Source organism: Morone saxatilis, unplaced genomic scaffold (assembly GCF_004916995.1).
Source record: "Morone saxatilis isolate NCDOM2014 unplaced genomic scaffold, NCSU_SB_2.0 Contig3, whole genome shotgun sequence".
Taxonomy (NCBI): Eukaryota; Metazoa; Chordata; class Actinopteri; family Moronidae; genus Morone; species Morone saxatilis.
This window is the reverse complement of record NW_023339873.1, coordinates 12,850,070-12,871,784: the sequence shown is the minus strand read 5'-3', so window position 1 is coordinate 12,871,784 and position 21,715 is coordinate 12,850,070. Positions and strand designations below refer to the sequence as shown.

Below are 21,715 nucleotides of genomic sequence, written 5' to 3'. Positions count from 1 at the left end.
CAGAATAAAGCTGCATTTTAATAGTAACTTGCCTCTGTAATATTGAATGAAATTTGATAGTGGTTTGGCAAATAATACAGATAGTTTTAGACCATTGCATAAAGTGGAAACATTTAACATCTATCGTCTTTGTTACCTGAATTGCAGCCCAACCTTGAATTTTTGGATGCTAGCTATAATCGCCTAGTGGCCCTAGAAGGGCTGAGGGGGTTGGGACAGCTCAAACACCTCGACGTGCGCTGGAACAAGTTGACCAAGGCCAGAGAGGATACGGCTGTGCTGAGAAAACACGCACCCGCCCTGCTGAAGCTTGATACCCGATACAACCCCTGGAACAGGGTGCGTGCTGTTATCAATCGAATTAAATATGTAGTACAGGGCACAATGAGGAAGCATAAAGCGAGAATGTTTTCCTTCTTCCAGCCTGAAGCTGTGAGAATGACCATACTGGGCCGTCTCATAACCCTCACACACCTGGATGATATGATGGTAGCAGAGGAGGAGGCTGCTGTTGCTCTTCAGATGGCTGCTGGATCCAAAATTAACCAGGTTAAGATCTTACAAATACAGATAGTTGCTTTATTCCATGAAACAAAGTAGTAACATGCTCCAGTGAAGGACGCATTACAATATGTGGACATCTACCTGTATATTTCAGGATGAACTGTAATTCAATCATACCTGTTGACACCTTGCTCGCAGGCATCTCTTCTGGCTCACTCGCGTACTGACAGTGATCGTCCCCGCAGTCTCAGCCTGCTGTCAACAGCCCGGCTCCTGTGTCTTCTCAGTACTGCACCCTGGGGTCTCAACCGAGAGCTGGAGCTAGACTGGACTGCAATGGTGAGCTACAGGCATGTGGATTTTTCTAGAGGAGTGATTTCAGAAAATGCATTTGTAAAGTTTTAGCAAAATGCTTACTCCAGGGAATAACCAGGCTGCATTATGTTGATACTGTGGCAATTGTAATACATGTTTAACATCTGTAATAATTTCTGTTTTGTGTGTATGTGGTCCTACATTTTGAGCAGATCACCTCTCTGAACCTTGACAGCCAGAGGATTTCCAGACTGATCAATCTGAATAAGCTGGTCAATCTGCGCTGGGCCTCCTTTAATGATAATGACATTTCTAAAGTGGAAGGTCTTGACAGCTGTTTAAAGCTGGAGGAGCTTTCGGTTAACAACAACAACATTAGCACACTCAATGGTTAGTCACACTGTCAACTTGGCAATGAATTGTGACAATGAAGTTGGAAAATCACAGCATTTAGATCCATCAGAGACATCATTATTTCTGTGACTGTCTTTGCTCTCTGTTTCTTCAGGCCTATCCAAACTGCATTGCCTAAATAAACTAAGTGTAGATGGGAATCAGCTGTCTAGTCTGGATGCCTCAGTCCTAGATCAGCTGCCCAACTTGTCCTTTCTGTCTGTGGAGGACAACTGCATCAGTTCCCTGCATGGCATCCAGAGAGTTCGCTCCCTTCTTGAGCTCTACATCGGCAACAACCAAATTTCTACCTCACAAGACATCTACTTTCTGAAGGCAAGTGGGAGAGAACTAAGTACAGTAGGTTTCAGATTTCCCCACCATTTTTGTTGTGTTGTCTGAGCTCATATGCTCTTTTTCCCATCAGGGATTGACAAACCTCATCATTCTGGATCTTTATGGAAATCCTTTATTGGAGAAACTGGAAAACTATCGGATTTATGTAGTGTTCCACCTACCCTCCCTAAAAGCACTAGATGGCATTGCAGTGGTATGTACCAACAATGGCAACCAGCTGAACCTTTCAAACATTTTCATAATGATAATTAGGTCTAGTGTTTTCTATTTACTGTTCTTTTCTCTAGGAGGTAACAGAGTGTGAAAGTGCAAAGGATATGTTTGGAGGAAGACTAACCCCTGACATGATAGCAGAGAAGCTGGGCCACTCCAACTACACAGACATCACCTACCTCACCCTGCAGTCCTGTTCAATTAGGTTATAGTCTGGCCATGCAGACAGATAAACACGGCACATTTTGAAAAAATGAGCATCATTATAGTGATTTACTGAGCTGAAAATTTAGACTAATTAAAAGAGTTTTTTTTCCCCCCACAGGATGGTTGATCTGTGTCCAGGAGACCTCTTCTGTAGCCTGCGCAGTGTCAACTTAGACCACAACAACCTCACCTCCTTCTCAGGCCTCATCTACCTGCCCAACATCAAAGTAGCTACAAATTAGACTGAATGTCAAAAAGTAACAGACTGGCTTGATATGCAGCTGAGCCCTGGACAGATCAATTATTTCCAGTGTCTTCCTTACAGGCTCTGTGTCTGAACTACAACCACATTGAGTCCATCCTGCCCAGACAGAAGACTCATATGACAAACAGACAGATACTGCACAGCAAAGTTCACTCCAGTGGTTACGGCCAGCAGAGCCCATCCAAAGGCAAAGGGTAACACACTTCTTGTTTCACAAAATGAATTGTATTTTTACATTTTACAATGTTAGACTGCTGCCAAGTGTGATGTATGAACTTCAACTGAATGTGTAGACTGTAACCATTAGGGGGCAGCACTGACAAGCCAATGTATGAACTGTCTTCAGACAGTTATATGAGATTTTTGTCACAGTTGTTGCCTATAAACCCAAATTAAAACTAGTTATAAACACAGTTTCAATTTATGTAATTTGGTTCAAATTATTTATTCTTTCTAGAGATGTTATACCTAAAATAAACCATATATTGAAATCTTAGTTTATATACTAGTTAGTTTCTACATTGCCAGTATATCATGGGAATATTAATATGTTCTTCCAATCACATTTTCTTTTTATAGAAAGTGCTGTGACAGGCATGCTTTGTTAGCCCTGACTGTGATTGCCTTTAGGTGGTCTGCACCTGTGATGTTGGACCAGTTAAATGAGGCAGCGGGAGGGAGAAAGAGATGTTCATTTAACCACAGAGGTTGCAAACTGTCTTTCTGTGACTGTGTTTAAGGGAAACTGGGCCCACTGGCAGTTTGGAGCCACTGATGGGCAGCCTGGAGGTGCTGCATTTGAGTCACAATGGCATCTCCAATATGGCCAATCTGCAGCTCAGCAGGCTCACCAATCTTAAAGCGCTCTTTCTTCAAGGTATGTATGGTTGACGGCGTACCACCCCTCCCTGACAAAGCCTGTTAAAAGTGTGTGTATAGAGCCTGTGAAAAGGCAAACACTGAGAGCAAAGTATCCCTTAGACCTTAGGCCAGGTGGGAGATGAGACTTGAAGAAAAGAAAGACTGACTTTCTTTTCAACAGCATTTGATGGCTTTTGATTGAGCTTTACTTGGTCAGGGTGATTTGTCCCACAAAGCAAACCTTACTTGGCCTTTCTTCCTATTTTGCTTACAAACCTTTCAAAGCTGTCTCAGTAATTTCACTGCCTTTTACACCAGCAGCAAACAACAAATAAATGAGAAATGTTTATATTGCCTTAAAACCAGCCTTTTATATTCCGTAGGGTGTGCAATTCACTCTCTTATTTTGTTTACAGAAACATTAGACTATTGTTGGAAATATATTTTCCATTGTTTTGATATGGTCTTCTGTCCCTAGGTAATGAGATCAGCCAGGTGGAAGGGTTGGAGGGGCTTCACCGGCTCAGAGAGCTTGGGCTGGACAGGAACCGGATCAAAGCTCTGGCTGAAAACTCTTTCATAGCCCAGAATGTTCTGCTAGAACTGCACCTAGCAGAGAACCGGATCCGGGAGCTCAACCATCTAGATCCTTTGACTGAGCTCCGCAAGCTCTTTCTCGGCATGAACAAGCTGCAGGTATTCTCCTCCAGCAGCAGTAGCAGCCTCCTTTTAAAAATCCTTATATTTGGATTTTCAATGAAACTGCCTTAATGACTCATGCCACTGTGATTTCCTGAGGTGACCACCAAGGTCACAGTAAGCTTTTGTGCAGTTTTTGATTTACCACCAAATTTTACTGATTGGTTTATATGCAGAATGTGTCAGATGTTTGAGAATGTATTTCATTCAGCGTGAAGCCGTATTACTTTTCCCTGCATTTGCAAAGTAAGGCGTGAAGTATAGTAATCATGAGTCATTACCACCCCACTGTGGCATGCGAGGGGTAGCATTAAGCAGAATCAAGTTTGATTGAAGGTCAGGGCCATGTGTCTGAAGAAAGAGGTGAACAATCAGGGCAACGTGTAATCAGCTTCTCAGTCTGCATCTCCTTCTCACCCAGGGCGAGTGATTTGCACTTTTGTTGCCAGTTCCTGCTTCCCTTCACTTCCTTAATGTTTTCATGCATTCAATTAAGACATCAAATACAGCAATCATCCCAGCGCTACAGTTCTCACAGTGGGGGCGTCTTTGAATCACAGCCAAGTGCAACCATAAACCTGGAAATGACAGAAAACACCCCCGCACCCTGTTGTGTGCCCAAACTCTCTCATGAGATTAATGAGAGCTCACACATGTAATCCCTCTCATCAGCTGCTTCCATTCTCCCTACACCGAAATTCTGAAAGCGTTAGCCATGATGCATATGTCTCCATTATCGACACACAGCAGCCTACAGCCAGTGGGAAATAAAAGTTAAATGAGGGGATAGTGAATGAAATACGAATTTAAATTAATCTTTGTTTCTGTACTTTTTGAAGGAGATCACAGAGCTTGACAAACTAGAAGCTCTTCCTTCGCTGATGGAGCTCTCTGTTGTTGGCAATCCTGTGAGTATTACTATTAAGTGTTATACACAGTTAGGTGAACTGGGTGAAAACATTATCCAAGTTTGTTTTGCTATTATAAGCTTTAATGTGATTTTACTAGCCGTCAGTCACAGGACACTTTGAACTCTTTCACTTGCAGACAAATTATCAAAACCACTTTCACAGGCTCAATTTCTGACTTTCACAATCCAAAACACTATCCCAGTGTAACTCTGTGGTTCCAAATTAAGCGATTACATGATGGGCCATCTGCTGTGCCTCAAACTGGCCGGCATCAGAGACAAATCCGTTGACCAAATGGCAAGGCGCTATTGGCCCCGTTACATCACCCATCTGGAGCTCATGGATCAGGACTGAGCGGAGCCTACAGCCCAGGGCCTCCCTTTCGTCCATAGGGGTATGTTCAGCTGTGGTCGCCTCTACACTGCTTGACCCCATCCCCCTTCTCTTCCCATAGGAGGGGTTAATCCTGCCATGGGGTAGAGGCCATCAGCCACCCCAGAGACAATACCTCCTGCTGTTGACAGCATGAGATTGCTACCTCACCCATGTTCCCTAGCCAAAGTCTGTGTTCTCTCCACTGGACATCCATTGGCATACATGCACAACTTAATCACAGCAGCAGTGTCCTATAGGAACATTACTTTCTATGACTGGATAGGGTGAACTTGCATCCTGGCCAGAGGGTGCCCTCAGCTGGGCACGGAGCTATCTGCTGCTGTCAGCTGGGTCGCTGGAAAAGCTGTTGGGAACATGATAATTGCGTTGGCACCCACATAGCATCATATTTATCCCAGATGTCTCCACAGTTTGCTAGTTAGGTTAGTATGATTTATTACCAGGTTGTTTTATCAAACAGGTGTTTCTTTTTTTCTTCCAGGTGGCCAAAAATTCTCTCCACAGACCAGCGGTAGTGCTCCGTCTGTCCCGGCTGCAGGTCCTGGATGGAGTAATGGTTACCCTGGAGGAAAGGACCAGGGCTGAACTCCTCAGTACCGATTCATCAGTGAGAACAACATTCTCACTCAGAAACACTCATACTGCACACATACTGTATAGGCTATACACGTACATACAGGGCCCCAGCATTTTTCAGAGTATATTTTTTCGACCTTGGGAAGAATTCTACAAATTAAAAACATACTTGTGTATTTCACATGTTGATTCCAGTATTTTAGACACAATTTTTCTTTGACTACTTTAAGGACAAAAAATAATGAAGAAATCAAGACTCCAGAACATGATTTCCCCCATGATTTTATTCCTGACAGTGTGGAGAAGGTTTTGAAACACCATTTAGACCTTCAGGTTGGGATAGAGAATAATGATGACAAGAGTGTTAGGGGGGTCTTTAGTTTCTCTAAAAATCCTGGCTATAGCCCTACATACATTAATAACATAACAATAATGAAGATGTTTTACTTATAACAAATATTTAGAGGCAGGAATAAGGTTAGTTTGCAGGAAAGAAAGCTTTCTTTCCCACTATCTCTAATGATTCTTTGTATTTCAGTATGAAACTGACAAAATGAACTAAAACCTTGTTTGTGTTAGAAGCTTATAATGGTATGATATAGAAAAGTAACACACACCAAGGCTTGTACTGAGGTGCTGATCACTGGAAGTAGATTTGAGAATAGGAAAAAAGTGTTGCTCCATGCGTGGAGTCAGAGTATGCAACAGTTTTTTTTCCCATTCTCAAAAGCTCATAATGGGCCTGATCATGCAAGATGTTGTCCAACTGAAAGAAACAAAATGACAACAACCAAACCACACCAAAAAAGGGAAAAGCCTGGATCAAATTCTTTCAGTCTGACTGATTTGATATTCATGTAATGAGAGACCAAGGCAGTAATTCTCCTGCAGCTCTGAATTAAAAGCAGCCTAAGCCTGCTGGCATCATCCTGCTGATTAGATGAAATGTGCCCGGCCGATAATGCACCAGTGGATTTACCCCCTATTAGCCAGGTCAACACGACCCCCTCTGCTTGCTAATCGTAGATGTGGAAATGACCGAGCAGAGATCCTGTGTTTTCTCATTAAAAACACAAACCTCTTCCTATTGACTCTCATAACTGCCAACTCAGTTGTCACTCTCAGTTTGTGCCAGTGACTGCTGCTGTTTGAAATTGAACATTGCTATTGATGAGTAGTAATTACTATTCTCCTATAAGATGCTTATATACGTAGAACAACACGCAATGTAATCACCAATCTTCTGCCAAGTGTGTGGGTGGAGTGAACACACTGCAGCGACAGTAGGAAAGTAGAGGAAAAAGAAACAGTTACAGGGTTAGGATGCATATGTCAGTGAATACAAAGACATTAAGTAGGCTCTGGAAGCACTAAAGATCATTTTTACACATTATCTAAATGTCTCCTTCAAAGTAATCCTGTCCGCTTAGTATTACTTCTATTTTTCCTATTGTTCCTATTTCCTATTTCTCTTAAAGCCATGCTCCCAGTGCCCTGGAGCTTTGCTTCCTGCCACTGAAATAAACCTACCTGGACTGTTACCCCTCATGCCTCGACACAACCCTCTTAGAGGAATGAGTATGAGTGGAGGACTACAGAACTTTATGCATGGGCACGATGGCCTGCCAAGTAACGTGGACGAGGCCCAATCTCATTACACATACAAGCGTGAGTGTCTCCTCTTGAAGATGGTTCATTTCTTGATTGTGCATAACAATAAGCTTTAGATTGACACAAACAGTATGTTTTTTAGTTTATTCTGGCTCTCTAACCCACACCCTCGTATTAATTCCCAATTCAGACAAGAAGCACAAGCACGGTAATGCTGCTCGAAGCGGCCAAACTGACATTACCTTTAGACACATTCGAAAAGCAGTAAGCAACCTGACAACAACAGGCCTTCTTCCTGATGGAAACAGAGTCATCATCACGTATCCCAACCAGGAGCAAGAGAGCAGGTTAGTAAGTACAAAATCCAACCAATATAATTATGCTTCTTTAAAATGTATGTTTGAAACATAATAGAATACACTCTGACTTTTTCTTCGTACTTCCAGATTTCCAAATAGTGGCAAACCTCCATCCATGTAGTGGCCAGAGGCGATGGAGTATACACTGATACTTGTCGATCAGTACGTAATCCAAAGGTGAACACGTGCGACAACCATGACTGTGGTGTGGTCACATATCACGGTATTTTAGGTCATCATATATTGAAGGTGGTGTTTCTGAGTGTGCCTTAATGTATTTGAGCATCTGCCTCTGTTTGCATATTTAATGGTGAAAAAGTCAGAACATAGGGCAATTCAAGTGCCCTTGTTTTTTTCACATAGCATTAAATAACCTTCTGTAACCTTTTTCGCTGTTTACATATCAATAAATCACCTTTGCGGCTCACTGAATTTTAGTTGAAACTAAAACATGTTCAGAGTCAAAGAAAATTAGGCTTGATTATAGTGCTTCCCTTTCAAATGCATTTATAATGACTGTGACCTTATTTTCAATCCACATATGTGGATCACTAACCATGGTAATCTGAGGATGAGAGGTTTTGGTGTCATTTCTACTGCTATCCCATCCTTGGCCCCAAACAAGTGAAAAAACACCCACAGATGTAAGGGTGTGTGAGGGTGGCACGCAGCATCCACTGGGTCAAATGCATCCCCAACAAGTAGATAATCCAGCTTTAGCACACCTCTCTGTGGACAATAATCTGCAGTCACTCAGATAAAGATGTAATCTTGAATGAGGTCCAAATGGATTTTCAGAGATTGTCATTTTTATCATGTTAGCCTCTTTTCGAAAAGCCCACGGCAGTTTCAACTAATAGGCAAATCTTGCGTGTTGTAACTGGAAATGAACCTACTCCACTTGATATTTATGATGTTAGATCTGCTGAACATGAGATTATAAACCTCTATCTTCCTGTCAGTTTAGTCTAGTAATCTAGTAGTCCTGTAGTTAACAAAACACCAGTCTGAGCCTTAAATGTGGGTGTGATAAAATGTAATACAGCCTACATATATTATGTGACTTATAATTCTGGTAATGAACTGGTAATTGTGAGTTAGAAACCTCCATGTGAAAAGATTCTGGATGACATCTCATCCATTGACGTAGGTATAAACATAGGGAAAGAAAGTCATTGTCACTGTCACCATGCAGACTGTTGCCATCTATCTCAGCAATTTATTGTAAAGTTAAATGATTATTTTATTTAACTTGAGATGTTTACTTCTTCATAATACATATGTTTTTCATATTTCTTCCACCAACCTGAACTATGGACTTTATGGATGAGTGCTGTTAATGTGACCACTAGGTGTCCTTAGAGCTCCATTACCTCCCACCTTCACTGCACCACTAATCTGTCCTCAATGAATTTACCACCTGCCCTGTAGGTAGTAATACATCAGTTGAAGGCAGATACGTGTGTGCATGCCTTATTTTTTTGTGTTTCCTGCCTGTGTAGCCTTTGCTGAACATGTGAGGCAGCAGCCAGCTCTAGGCAGCAAAAGTGAAAAGCTCTCCCCAAACAAGCTCCTCTAATGCATGTACTTAACTTCACTTAATTTGTGTTAATTCCCAGTATTAAGCGGGGCTAATGACTGTGCAAGCGAGTGCACTGTCATTACCTTGCTCTGCCCGACATCAAATGGCAGCTGATGGACTCACAGAAAAAAGAAAAGAAAAAAAACCTCTAATGCACAGATTTGGGGGCTCAGTGAGAGCTCTCTAATGCATTAGGTATTGCAAAGGATAATTACATATTTTATATTTGTGTACAGTATGTGCAGTATGGATATGTTAGAGGTAAAGCTGTTTTTAATGCAATTGTATTTGTGTGTGTAGTGTGAGCTTATGGTGAGCATACCACTTCATACAGTATGTTTCTTTTTGCATATCGGTCAGTATTTTTAACATTAAAATGACATTAGCATAAAGAATGTGAATAATTCATCAGTACTGAGTGAACCCAGATGCACTGCTCTCTCTCTCTCTCTCTCTCTCTCTCTCCCCCTCTCCCTCTCTTCGCTCCTCCATGTGAGTAGACCACATGGTTCGTAGCTGGTTTAATGGGATGGAATGTGACAGGTTATGTTTTCATCTGCCTGATATGGAGCCCGGCTCGGGCGGGAGGGAACGAGAGGGTGGAAGAGAGACGGAGAGGGTGGAGAGGGGAAAGTGAGTTGGTGTCTACAGTTGTAGTCTGGATTCATAATTAGACATGTTTGTGCTTGTTGTGAATCCGTTATAGATGATGCTCTTTCCCCCATCCCCACTAACACACACACACACACGCACACACACACACACAGAAAAACACATGCTCTGTATGGGGCAATTACTGCTGGGCCACTAACTCCCTACATTTGCTGTGTCTGTGCATTCAGAGCACCATTAGTCCAAGACTCTGTGAATAATTGCTGAATGGACCATGTTTTCACTGCTATCTACTCAGGTTCTAGTGTTGGTTGATGTTGTGGGTGAAGTGAGAGGGATGAGGACAATGATTGACATTTGATGCCAAAGATAACGCAGCATCTTGTGCGATACTTATCGAAGCAGTATGTAATGGATGAACAACATTAAAGTCCACATGTATTACACATTTACCAGCTTGTATTAACTTTAGAAGTGCTTTGGTAGAAGTTACAATTACATCAACATCACCACTTGACTTGGAATTGCTGTTGTAAAAATGAAATGTTCTCTCCACATTTGGCTGCTAATGGCAAACAACTGCAGGTCATCATCAAAATATAAATTATTTTGTTTTTAAAAGGTGCATATTATGTCCTGAGTTCATTTTTTATCCCCACAAATACATTCTCTATTCAAAAACAATCTTGCCATATTGCCTCTCTTGAAATCTGTCATTGAGTTATTGTTGTCGCTTGTCATTTTCCTGCAATTTGTTTCCTGTGAGGCTCCCTAGAATAAAGAGCGAATGGAGGAAGCGAATGGGGGAAAATACAGATAAAAGAATGTAGTGAGAGTGACAATTAGAATGACAAGGAAAATGCTTTTATTTTGTGTAAACATTTTGGAGCACGCCTCGCAGAAGCATTAACTCTTAACTGCTATTCATTTCTGGACCTGTGTGTGATTTATCACATTATTGAACTTGTGTGTCATTTATCACATTATTTCAATCACACAAAGCGTGTTGCGTGGTTAAAATGGCACAAACAGGGTAACAATAACCAAACAACAGACAAATACCCAATTTTCTTGTAAATTTAGGCGGAATCAATTTTCAGAGCACTGTCAGATGGTCTTCTTTTTGTAGATTGTAGCCAATTTGGTATCAGCCTTTTTTATTTGATGATATTTGCATTTGGTCTTCTCCTTTAATGACTCTTAAGTCTTAATTCAAGTTGATATTCTTCATCAGGCAGCTATAACAAAAATGGAGCCATGATTTTAAATAAGTGGTGCTATGGGAGGATTACAAGGTGCAATACATGTCGTGACTGGCAGGCTTTTCTGTTGTGATGGTTTATTGTGTCCTACACAGAGCAGAAATTGCTTTTTCAAGATGACAAGGAAACACAACCTCCTGCCCACCCTCATCCCCTCAGCCACAGTGAAGAATAACAACAACAATTTAATCTCCTTGGCTCCAGATTATCATCTTTCTTTGTGTTGATATTGTGGCCTTTTTAGTTGATCACTTCATGATCCCCCTTCTCTCTAAGTAAATCAACATTTTGGAGAGGCAGACACTTGACCACAATCACTTTCATTATATTGAAATAATAAAATACTTGTAGGATTTGCTCTTTTTGTATTAAGAACATGATAACAAGGATTTAGAATGTAATATTAATATTTCTAATCCTTTGTCAGTTTTTGGGGTCGACTAAGCGCATTAGATTTGGGAATTAAAGATACTGGGAAGAAAGACGTTGAAAAATGATTTAGGATAAGGAGGATAAACAACGCATTGGGATGTGTCATTTGATTGGTGGGTGGGGGGGTCTTTTCATTGTTCAGTAAAAAAAAAAACAAGTTGGAGTGGTAGAATCCTGTTGTTTATTGAGGAGGGGTATCTGCACAGTTGAATGTGATTCCCAGACTGCCCTACTTGATACACATTGCTTTTCAATGAGTTTGATGGTTATAAAAGTGTTTGCGTGCTAAAGTTTTTGGCCGTTCTGCATCCATGCATAGTTGATCACTCACAGGTCTGCTACACTGGTAAGTAGCATCACTGATTTAGATGTTGAGTAGTGAGTCACATAGAGTGCTGCTGTTTCACACATCTGGACAGGTGTTTGTCAGTGTATCAGTCCATGTATACATATATACATAGTGTTTGTGACTTTCACATTCTCTATTCAGTTTTGCTGTCCAATACCAGTGTAAAACTACTGATGACAGCCAAAGCACATTTTTTAAATACATACCTGAGGTTGCTGGACATAGGACACATTATATATATTTTATATATAAAACATACATAATATATACATATGTAATTAATATATATATAATTAAGATATATCTGTGTGTGTGAGTAGAGAGATAGAGAGTGTATTGTCTTTCATCCAAACACAAACAAACAATGATTTGTGTCGTTCCCTTTTACTCTGTGATTTAAAGGGCGGGTTGGGGGTGTAAGGGGGCGGGTTCTAAACGCTCTAAGCCAATCAGAGGACGCGCCATCCTCTTCTCTCCACTCCTATTGGTTACCGTCTGTCTGTGTATCATGCCGATGTTGCTTGGCTTTCAAGCGGTTAGCTCGCAGCTAATGTTAACGCTGGCAATTTCCGCCTGTTTCTCCATAATACTGCATATACCGTCAAGTATTACACAAAGCTCATCTGCAGTTGGGTATTCTGCTGCTCACGGTAAGTTTGTCTCACACCAGTGACAGCGCAGGGTGTAAACCTGCTGTTATTTACCTGTTAGTAATGCCAAAGCTAACGGAGAGTCAAGCTGGAAAGACTTGCTGGCATCGGTAGCTAACAGTAATATAGCTAGCCGAGGTAAAGAGACAAGAACAGTCTCAGAGAGGTGAAGAAAAGCGTTTTACTTTCCGCTCATTGCCTGGTTTTAGTTACAGGAGGTGTGACTCGAAATGTCCGGTTAGTAGCTCGAACATGTTAGCCCGCGTTAGCGCATTGTGAAGCTGTGGTTGACGTTACTGCCTCTGTGGTGTGTTTTCATGGCAACTCAGCAGCTGTTGATCATGTCCGAGTCTGATGTTGTGCTGTGATAGCTACATCAAAACCCGGAGGTGGTTCACACACCCCATTTTAATAGAGAGAGAGTTCGTGTGTGTAAGGTGCGAAGGAGAATTTCAACAACTATCTGAGTTTCAGTGATGCTCTGACAAAGGTATGTGATCTGTGAGGCTTTCAGATATAACCCGTCCTGTTGTAGTTAAATGGCTTTTAAAATTATATTTTTGTTTTGGAAATTAGATCAGCAATAAAATGATATATAATTAGTGCTCATTCAGTTGAACCCCTTCTTGCAGTAGGACCAGCATTCAGTTTATAGTATGACAGATGTAACTAGAGAAGTTCTCGAAACTACAAAATCATCCAAATGCAGGCAGCAAAAATAGTACATTTCAGTTGAAAACCTGTATTATTAACTGCTGTTTTAACTCCAGCTTGTGTAATGTTACTACATGACAGACACTAGTGTTGTATCACAATGATGATATTGTATCAGTGCTTCTCTATTTAGTTAACAATTCTTCCTCCATTGCCTAACTGTATGTGTGCTTCATTGCAGACAGCGTCATCGTGTATGGGAAGATGAATGGACACCCTCCTTCAGCTGTGTGGAGATGACCTGCCACCCCATCGGGAATGGTCAGAATGGGGCCAGATGTGCCCCTTCTTAATGAGTACAAGCAGGAGTTCTTCTGGAAGCGCTTCCCTCAGACAGTGTTGGGGGGTCCACGCTTCAAGTTGGGCTACTGCGCCCCACCGTATGTCTATGTCAATCAGGCAGTCTTGTTCTTGACACCATGGCTTTTTGGGGGCATCGGTACTCTGCTCTGCCAGCTGCAGCTGCTTCAGGAGCTCCACGCCACAGTGCTCTCTGGTATGCTTATGTTCGGGGCTGCAGCGGGTGTCCAGGCCCTGGCATTGTATGCTGCTCGGAGGAGTGGCACAGTGGAGAGACTCGGTGCGCCCAACATTCTGGTTGATGAAGAGGAAGTGGAATTCACCCACTGCGTCAGCCCAGAGACTGTCCGATTTATTGCCCCTGGGAAGAGGTTTGGGCTCAATGTGGTGCTGCACACAGTCCTAGCTGGAGTGCTCTGTGGCTTTGGGACATGGTATGTGTTCCTTGGCAGACTGACTGCTCTCTACGGCAGCATCGGTGTCTCCCTGGTCGTCTTTGTCCTGAGTTGGGTGACGCTGTGTATAGCTGAGTATTCCCTCATTGTAAATACAGCCACAGAGACGGCCACTTTCCAGGCACAGGACACTTATGAGATCACCCCACTCACCCGGCCCCTCTACATTTTTATTTTCATCGCTGTGGACTTGGCTGATAGGTGAGCAACAGCTACACAGTTATCGGATTAACTGAGAGGTCCTCCTATATAATGCTACTATAGTTTACAATTCTTGCTCCCATAATAAATCTCAATGTCCTGCTCTGATTCAGGTTCTCAGGCCCTGTCCCCGAACTCCAACTGGCCAGCCAGGTTCTCCATGTGCTGTTCCTCTTCCTACCTCTGCTGTGGGCCCTAGGTATCCTGCCTCCCCTGGACGCCCTGCTCCTCTGGGGAATGGAGCAGGCTCTCGTGTTTGGCTTAGGAGGCTCGCCCATGTCCAGCAACCTCAGGTATGTATTTAAAGAACCTGCTTTAGCTCTCATCGGTAGTTTTAAAGTCGTAAACAACATCACCAGTTTATTTTCTCTATGCCTTGAGATTAAAATACAGAACTTCTTCCTCTAGTGAATGCCGTGGTTGTATTTATCATTTGATGTATTTAGTGTACTGTATATGTGTAAGTAACATATTTATATTACACGTCATGTGTCCAATGTAATAATAGTAATTATCCACATTTTCATTTAATATGTATATTTTATTTGTTTTTTTAATCTCTGGTTTTGTTAGAAATGTAACACAAGATCACATGATTTCAAACACAGTATTTTATCACATGCCATGTCTTTATATGGCTTCAGTGCGCATTATCAGGTTTTAAACCAATCAACCCAACCCAATTCAATGTTGTTTATAGCCGCAGTTTGAGCAAAACATAGTTCACTGTTCATTCACATTGTGGTCATGATACATGGGAAACCAGTTCTTATCAGATTTTAATTGTCACATTGAAATGACAAGTGTGACAGTAGCCTATGTATCATCGGCTCTGACTTTTTTGTGCTGTCTCACAGGCTGCTGTTGATGTTTGGTGTATCTGCCGGCGTAGCTGTGTGTAATTACTTCATCCCGTCAACACTGGGTGTGGTTCTCTTCTCCATCTCTACGGGATTTCTGCTGAGTTTGGACCTCAGCCAGATTGGCACACTCTGCACAGGTCCCAGGGCAGCCTTTGGGGACCGTGGATTTCGCAGGGGAGGGTCACCACCTCCTCCTCCCAGTTCCTTTGGCTGGAATCTGGGCTGCAGGGAGGTGCTGCTATATTTGAGCTTGCTGCTGGTGGCGATGGCAGAGGCAGGGCTGTTGCATCATTTCCTCGGTTCATCTCAGTCCCAGAGCTTGGTTACGGGACCCCAGGCTCCTGTTAGTTACCTCCTCCTCGTACTCTTCTGCCTCTGCTGGGCTCTCAGAGAGATCCAGGGGGCCTATGTATTTGGAGGAGTGTTCCTCAATCCCCTGTACCCTAAAGGCATGTCCAGTGTGCAGACTTTCAAGCAGAAGAACAGAGGATTATACATTGCTGCAGCCATCAGAAGAGTCCTTCTTTATCTTGGTGAGCTTCTTATAATGTGTACTTTAAGTCTCAAGTGTGAAAACAACAGTGCTCTGTACGTGAAACTGATTTGACCCATATGTACTGCTTTCCTCCACAGTGTCTCCGTTTGCAATGATTGCTTTCCTGTCTATGGACAAATCTTTGCAGTTGCTCCACAGGGCTTCCCTCAGTGTGGGATTCACACGAGCCTTTAGAGTGGTATGCTCACACTCACTGTTGCTCACAAACTAAGTATCAATGTGAACATAACATGCAGAAAATGAAGACAAACTCTGAGGAGATTCTTAATGTAACCAGCACGAATCATTGATCTTTGTTTAAAATAAAACAGAAATGTATGACAATGAAAAACATGTCGTACATCTTCTTGTCCTTTTTTATTTTCTTAAAATGTCATATATCCTAGCATGTGTTTTGCTTGATGTTCCATGCTCAGCACAGTGGTTGTTCTTTGTTGCTGTGCAGGTGTGGCAGAGTTCAGAAGATGCTCTGCTGCAAATGGTGGTTGTGGTCTTGATGCGGCTTGCAGCTGGTAACAACATGCTGCCAGGGTGGGACAACCTGGGCTCTGGAGTTCAGCTTCTTCTGGTGAGGTCAACGGCATTTTTCCCTTATTTAAACCGCACGTTAGATCCTTATATGTTGTATTTTGTATCTACATACACGTACTGTCTGTTACAGTGCTGTCGACAGTGCATGGGAGACTTGGTCTGAAACTTTTATATTGACTAATAGATAATATGATAGTTATAGGAAAAATCATCATGGGAACCTTTTTTCCAACATTTGGTGTAAGACATTTGGTTCAAGTGCCAGCACCATGGTGTAAAAATGGCCACTTTATAAGGCACAGCTATACATTTTCCTCAATGTAGAATTAGTGTTCAGTTTTTTTAACACTGTCAAGAGGCGTTAACTCAACTATATGTTTATTACTGAGGTCATACTCAGTGGTGGTTATGCACTGGACTGCTTTATATTGAAATGTGTTTCTAATGATCTTGTAAATAGGGAGGGCAAAACATTAGAAACACCTCTGTGACACAGCTGTATTAGATTGCATTGTAACTAATAACGTGGCCACAGTGTATTAATCTTATGGCTGTGAGATGGACCCATTTTTTTGGTTTGATTAGCCGATAATAAAATAGTAAAATGTAACAACAAAAAAAAAACTAAGTAAAATAAAAAATGTAATGAAGCACTGAAATTACTCAAACTGTACATATATTACGCATATTCTCAGCTGATGGTGGTTCAGTAGATCAGTGTTTGCCTTTCAAATACAGGTGGGCCTCCTGATTGACAGACTGACCCAGTTCTTTGCCAAGCTAAAGTTCACCCTGACTGTGTTGGTGACATCTTGGACAGAGAAGAAGCAGCGCCGCCAGTCGGCTGGAACTCTCTTGGCTTTGAATGCCTCCCTATGCCCACTGCTGCTGGCGGTGGTGACCCTCTCTGCCCTGCTCTCGGCCCCTCTGCTGCCACTCTTCACCCTGCCTATCTTCCTAGTGGGGTTCCCCAGGCCTCAGCGCAGTTGGCCAGGCCCCGTAGGTACCGCCTGTCCCTGCCCGGACTCCATCTTCTACCAGCAGATGAGTGGAAGTCTGGCCTCCGCTCTGAGGACGGCCTTTGCAAGAGGGTCACTGGGTTAGTGGTCCTATGTTTATGTTTTTATGTTCTTTTTTAATTTGTTATCATTAGTATTACTATTTTAGCATTAAGAAGACCTTCAGATATATCTTAATAGTCTAGTGTTCATTGAGAGCACACACATATATTTGAATCAGATTTAAATAATACTGCAAGTAATTCATTTCATTATCAAAAATGTTTTTTTTTAATTAAGTAATAGCTTGCAAATGTTCAGTATTATTGCTAAAATATCTGAAATTATGAATTTATTATTTATAATTTTGACTAATCTCATCAATTTGATTTAACAAAAAGTTTAAAAGTTTCTAAAATCAAATATGATATTACTCTGTGATTTAAATTGTTATTTTACTTTGTTTAAAGCCTATAACACACACCAATCTACAGAGCACGAAAGATTATTTTTTCTGACTATGATGTGTTTTTAATGGTACTATAATTGCAGAGACTGCATTTTCCTATAGGTCAAGTAGGGACAGTATGCAGATCAAAGAGCACTGAACCATCACCTCATATTGTTTAATAGTAAGAGGAATGTTGTTGTGAGCAGCTCTTTGGAATTGCTGGCAGTAATGTGAGCTTGCATGATCCAGTTAAGCTTCCTGTGAAGTGACCCAAAAAAAATAGCTCTGATCTGTATTCATTACATCCAAATGTTTCCGCACCATTAACTGCATAATACTCTCAGGCCAAAAGGAGCTGCTGCTAGGATTTTGTTCTGGGCTCGATCAGGAGTGGGCAACAGAAAAAAAAAATGGTGCAAGTAGAGAATCATTATTTATGGATTGATGATTCAAAACTAAATAAAACTGCTGAGGTGATGTCATCACTCAAGCTTGTTTTTTTTGTGGGTTATGGTGCTGTAGCTGTGATGTATAATTCAGAATAAGCGCTTGTTAGGTTGATGCTCACAGTCTAACGATGGCAGTTTGTAGTGTTCTTTTGCTTTGCTCACACTGGGGGCCTGTGGAGCAGCGAGCAGGAAAGGAGTCTGCCCAGCGTGTCACTTCCCATCATGAGGTAGCGGCGGGGACTATTCTGAGATGTCGTTATGGGACATGACATTATTCTTGAGCCAAGCAAGCACTAGTCAACTTAAAACAAAAGCCTCCGTCACCTTGCCATTTCTGCTCATCTCTGTTATAAATAAATAAAAAAATGTCTGCCCACTGTCTTCTGTCGCACAAAATGAAAAGCCCACAATGTATAAAAGGAGTTAGTTAGAGACTAATGGAAAGCTAAGACCAAGAAAAGATTCAATATTTAGATCTCTGTGCAGTCAGCCAGTTAAAATAGTATCATGACCTTCCTGTACAACTGTGATGGTACGCGTCTCCCTGCAGCTCATCCAGTAGCCATGTTATCCACTTAGTCAGCAGAGGGATGCACAGCTGATGCAAAATGAAAAGGATGTGCACCAAGAGTCCCTTACTTACGTGTGTTACGTGTTGTACATATATTGTGTTTCCCTTCCTGCTCGCCCTCTGTTTACCCATCACATCACTTTACATGATAGATGCATCGATGCTGATGATTCTCTCCCCCCTCTGTAGGTTCTTTAGCCCCAGGCTCTCATTTTCTTGGCCGCTTTCAGGACCGTATGGTTTGGATAATGATCCTGGAGAGAGGATATGGCTACTGTACAGTTAATATTAAGGTACTGTGTGTTTTTTTTTTTTGTCTATTGTTACTGCAGTCATTTACAACAACATTACATAGTGCTGTGTGGTTTGTTACAGGGTCTGGAGCTGCAAGAGACATCTTGTCACACAGTGGAGGCACGGAGGGTGGATGAGGTGTTTGAAGCTGCCTTTGAGCGCCCTGAGCGGCTCGGTTTCACCCAGGGTTTGAACCTGCACTGGGGGAACGCCCTCACCCCTTGTGCTGCCCTTGCAGTGCGTGTGTACTCTGATGCCCGAAATGTTCTCTCTGGCATTATTGACTCTCATGACAACTTGAGGAAACTTCAGGATGACTTTCTGAAAGTGCTGGTCTGGTTGCTCCTCCGATACTGCGTGCAGAAGCACAAAGGATTTCTGTGGAGCAGTGAAGAAGGGCCAGGGGTTGGAGGCAGGAAGTCCCAGTCTTCCCAGTTGGCCCAGACCACTTGTACTCAGCCACCTGAAGCTGTTTTGGTGGAATCCAATGTGTCTTCTCTCAGGTTCAGACAGGACAGCTCCAGTTTGACCTCTTTTGGTGATTGGTCAGATGAGGATGACTTATTTGGACCTCAACCAGCCAGGCGGACAGTGGCATTAGTGACTGCAGAGGCCCAGCCTGGACACACAGCGCCGCAGACAGGGGCCTCGCTGCCAGGCTCCGTGGAGATGGACAGTCTTTTTGAAAATATGGCTCTCTCTGCCCTGCAGCCACTGCAGCCTCTGGGTCTGGGCATTGGGATGCCAGCAGTGGATAAAGGCCGTAACCCAGAAGTCTTCAGAGAGAGTCCCGGTTCTCTTCCTCAGCTGAACTTCAGCTGCCCCCAGTCGGAGATATTCAACCTGCCAACAGGGTGGAGGACAGCACCTTTGCTACCATCCCGCTTGCTTCAGCTCAGGCCTTTGTTTCCTGATGACTGGTTTCGGTTCACCTTGGGGCAGTTTGGGCCTGCTGTGCAGGGCGAGACCTCAGAGGACATGACCAAAGCCCTGAAGGAGGATGAAGCCTTGAAAGAGCTGCACACACAGGTAGCACTTTCATGTCTCATCTCACTGGGGGCAGAGTCGGCCTTCACCAGTCCCAGTTACATCTACAGACTCTACTGTGGAGATATACCATGGACGGAAGGACTCGACTGGCTCTCTTCAAGTAAAGAACTTTACCAACTTGCACTTCGTGCTTTCAGGTAAAATGGCAGTGAGACTTTCTAGGTTGTGATCATTCTTTCATTAGAGCTTATTTATGCTAGAAAAAAATGTGTATTTTATTGAATTCTGCCTCTGTTCCCCTTCAGGTTCAGTTTCAAGCTGCTGTTTGATCAAGCAAGTCTAGGGCCCATGGAGTCCCCTGAGGAATTGTTCAGCACCTTGGAGGAATATGAAAGGGATTGGTACATTGGCCTGGTGACAGAGAAAGGCTGGCATGACAGTGTGCTTCAGGAGAAACCCTTTTTATTCTCTCTAGGACATGACCTCGCTATGGTAATTACACCCACCAGTCCTAGTCCACAATCTGTCTAAGCATCTAAAAGTACATCTCTTGATACCTTACCTACAGCTTATTCATAATCAGTCATTTGAATAAAATTGAAGTTATTTATGACTGCAATTTAAAGCCAATTACAGTGAAATGTATGTCTTACATTTGTATGATTGACTGTCCTGTCTACAGGGTACATATACGGGGCGTGTCCTATCCCTGCAAGAGCAGCTGGTGCATGTGGGCCGTCTGAATGGAGAGGGGGTGCGAGGCCAGTGGGCAAACCTTTCCTGGGAGCTCCTGTATGCTACTAATGACGATGAGGAGCGTTACAGCATCCAGGCTCACCCTTTTATGCTAAGGAACCTCACTGTTCAGGCAGCTGATCCCCCTCTTGGATACCCCATTTACTCCTCAGCCCCCCTTCACTTCCCCTGCCTCTGACCTGTGGCTTTCTTCTGCCCTTTCTGCTGAACATACTCTGGAGAAGGAGCACAATGCTTTTGAGTTGGTACTACCACAGCAAAATGTCAATTTCCAGAGTTAATGGTTATTAGGAAAATCATGTGGAAACTATAGCAAAATCAAGAGAAAACTTCAATCAACTTTTGGAGTGTTACTTCTGAAACTTTGGCTCACATGAGTTCAGATAGGTAATGTCTGTATGGGAACCTACTTTGTTTTTCTTTTACATTGATATGACTTTTTTGGTGCCTCATTTCCTGCACCGCAGAGGATGAAGCAGTGGCTTCACCACTGTTCTCTTGTAAGTTGCAAAATCTTGTGTAACAGGTTTTAACTGACAATGTGGACTACCTCCTTAGAACAGCACATTAAAGATGAAAAATTCCATTTGAACATTTGTATCTTGAAAGAGTCCCTGGTAGGTTTCCAACGAAGCACATATGTTTTGTGGTTTATTAATGTTTGTGCTTAAAAAGAAGTGAATCAATTTGCCCACCTCCCCTCTAGACAACACCTGCTGAATACCTCTGGTTTTATTGTACTTTTTTCAGATTTCACAATTTTCAGGTGATTCCCCTCAATGTCCACACAAACGGGACAAGAATTTTAATGTTTTGTTCAGATATCGAGGATGTGCCTTGGATATGTCTTGCTGTATGTGTAAGGTGTTTAGTGCTATTGTTTTGTTTACAATTCACTTGTTTACAATTTAGAATGAAGAGTTAAATGAATTTGTCCATGGTCTCTTGTACATATTGTTAATTTTTATATGTGTAACTGAATATAATTATAATAAAATAGCTTGGCAGAAGCAGTGTTGTTGTGTTTCATTA

The 21,715-nt window shown here is 42.4% G+C and overlaps 2 protein-coding genes across 2 annotated transcripts in view; both read left to right on the top strand.

Moving 5' to 3' along the window:
• Positions 1–9,815, top strand: part of lrrc9 (leucine rich repeat containing 9) — a 16,794-nt gene extending 6,979 nt beyond the window's left edge. The window contains exons 17-32 of the mRNA XM_035673384.1: positions 148–339; positions 424–549; positions 703–843; positions 1,032–1,209; positions 1,328–1,548; positions 1,640–1,762; positions 1,857–1,987; positions 2,108–2,216; positions 2,315–2,448; positions 2,995–3,131; positions 3,594–3,811; positions 4,654–4,722; positions 5,603–5,728; positions 7,176–7,365; positions 7,499–7,655; positions 7,755–9,815. Coding sequence (XP_035529277.1) covers positions 148–339; positions 424–549; positions 703–843; positions 1,032–1,209; positions 1,328–1,548; positions 1,640–1,762; positions 1,857–1,987; positions 2,108–2,216; positions 2,315–2,448; positions 2,995–3,131; positions 3,594–3,811; positions 4,654–4,722; positions 5,603–5,728; positions 7,176–7,365; positions 7,499–7,655; positions 7,755–7,788 — 2,286 coding nt within the window. The 3' untranslated portion in view covers positions 7,789–9,815. The remainder of the gene's footprint in view (positions 1–147; positions 340–423; positions 550–702; positions 844–1,031; positions 1,210–1,327; positions 1,549–1,639; positions 1,763–1,856; positions 1,988–2,107; positions 2,217–2,314; positions 2,449–2,994; positions 3,132–3,593; positions 3,812–4,653; positions 4,723–5,602; positions 5,729–7,175; positions 7,366–7,498; positions 7,656–7,754) is intronic.
• A 2,599-nt stretch (positions 9,816–12,414) lies between these two features.
• pcnx4 (pecanex 4) lies at positions 12,415–21,677 on the top strand. The gene is made up of 11 exons (XM_035673869.1): positions 12,415–12,554; positions 13,450–14,224; positions 14,338–14,517; positions 15,082–15,620; positions 15,721–15,821; positions 16,089–16,211; positions 16,913–17,273; positions 18,833–18,936; positions 19,019–20,124; positions 20,233–20,419; positions 20,610–21,677. Exons 2-11 carry the CDS (start codon positions 13,527–13,529, stop codon positions 20,859–20,861), a joined length of 3,651 nt encoding a protein of 1,216 aa, XP_035529762.1. The 5' UTR covers positions 12,415–12,554; positions 13,450–13,526; the 3' UTR covers positions 20,862–21,677.
• The last annotated feature ends 38 nt before the right edge of the window (positions 21,678–21,715 follow it).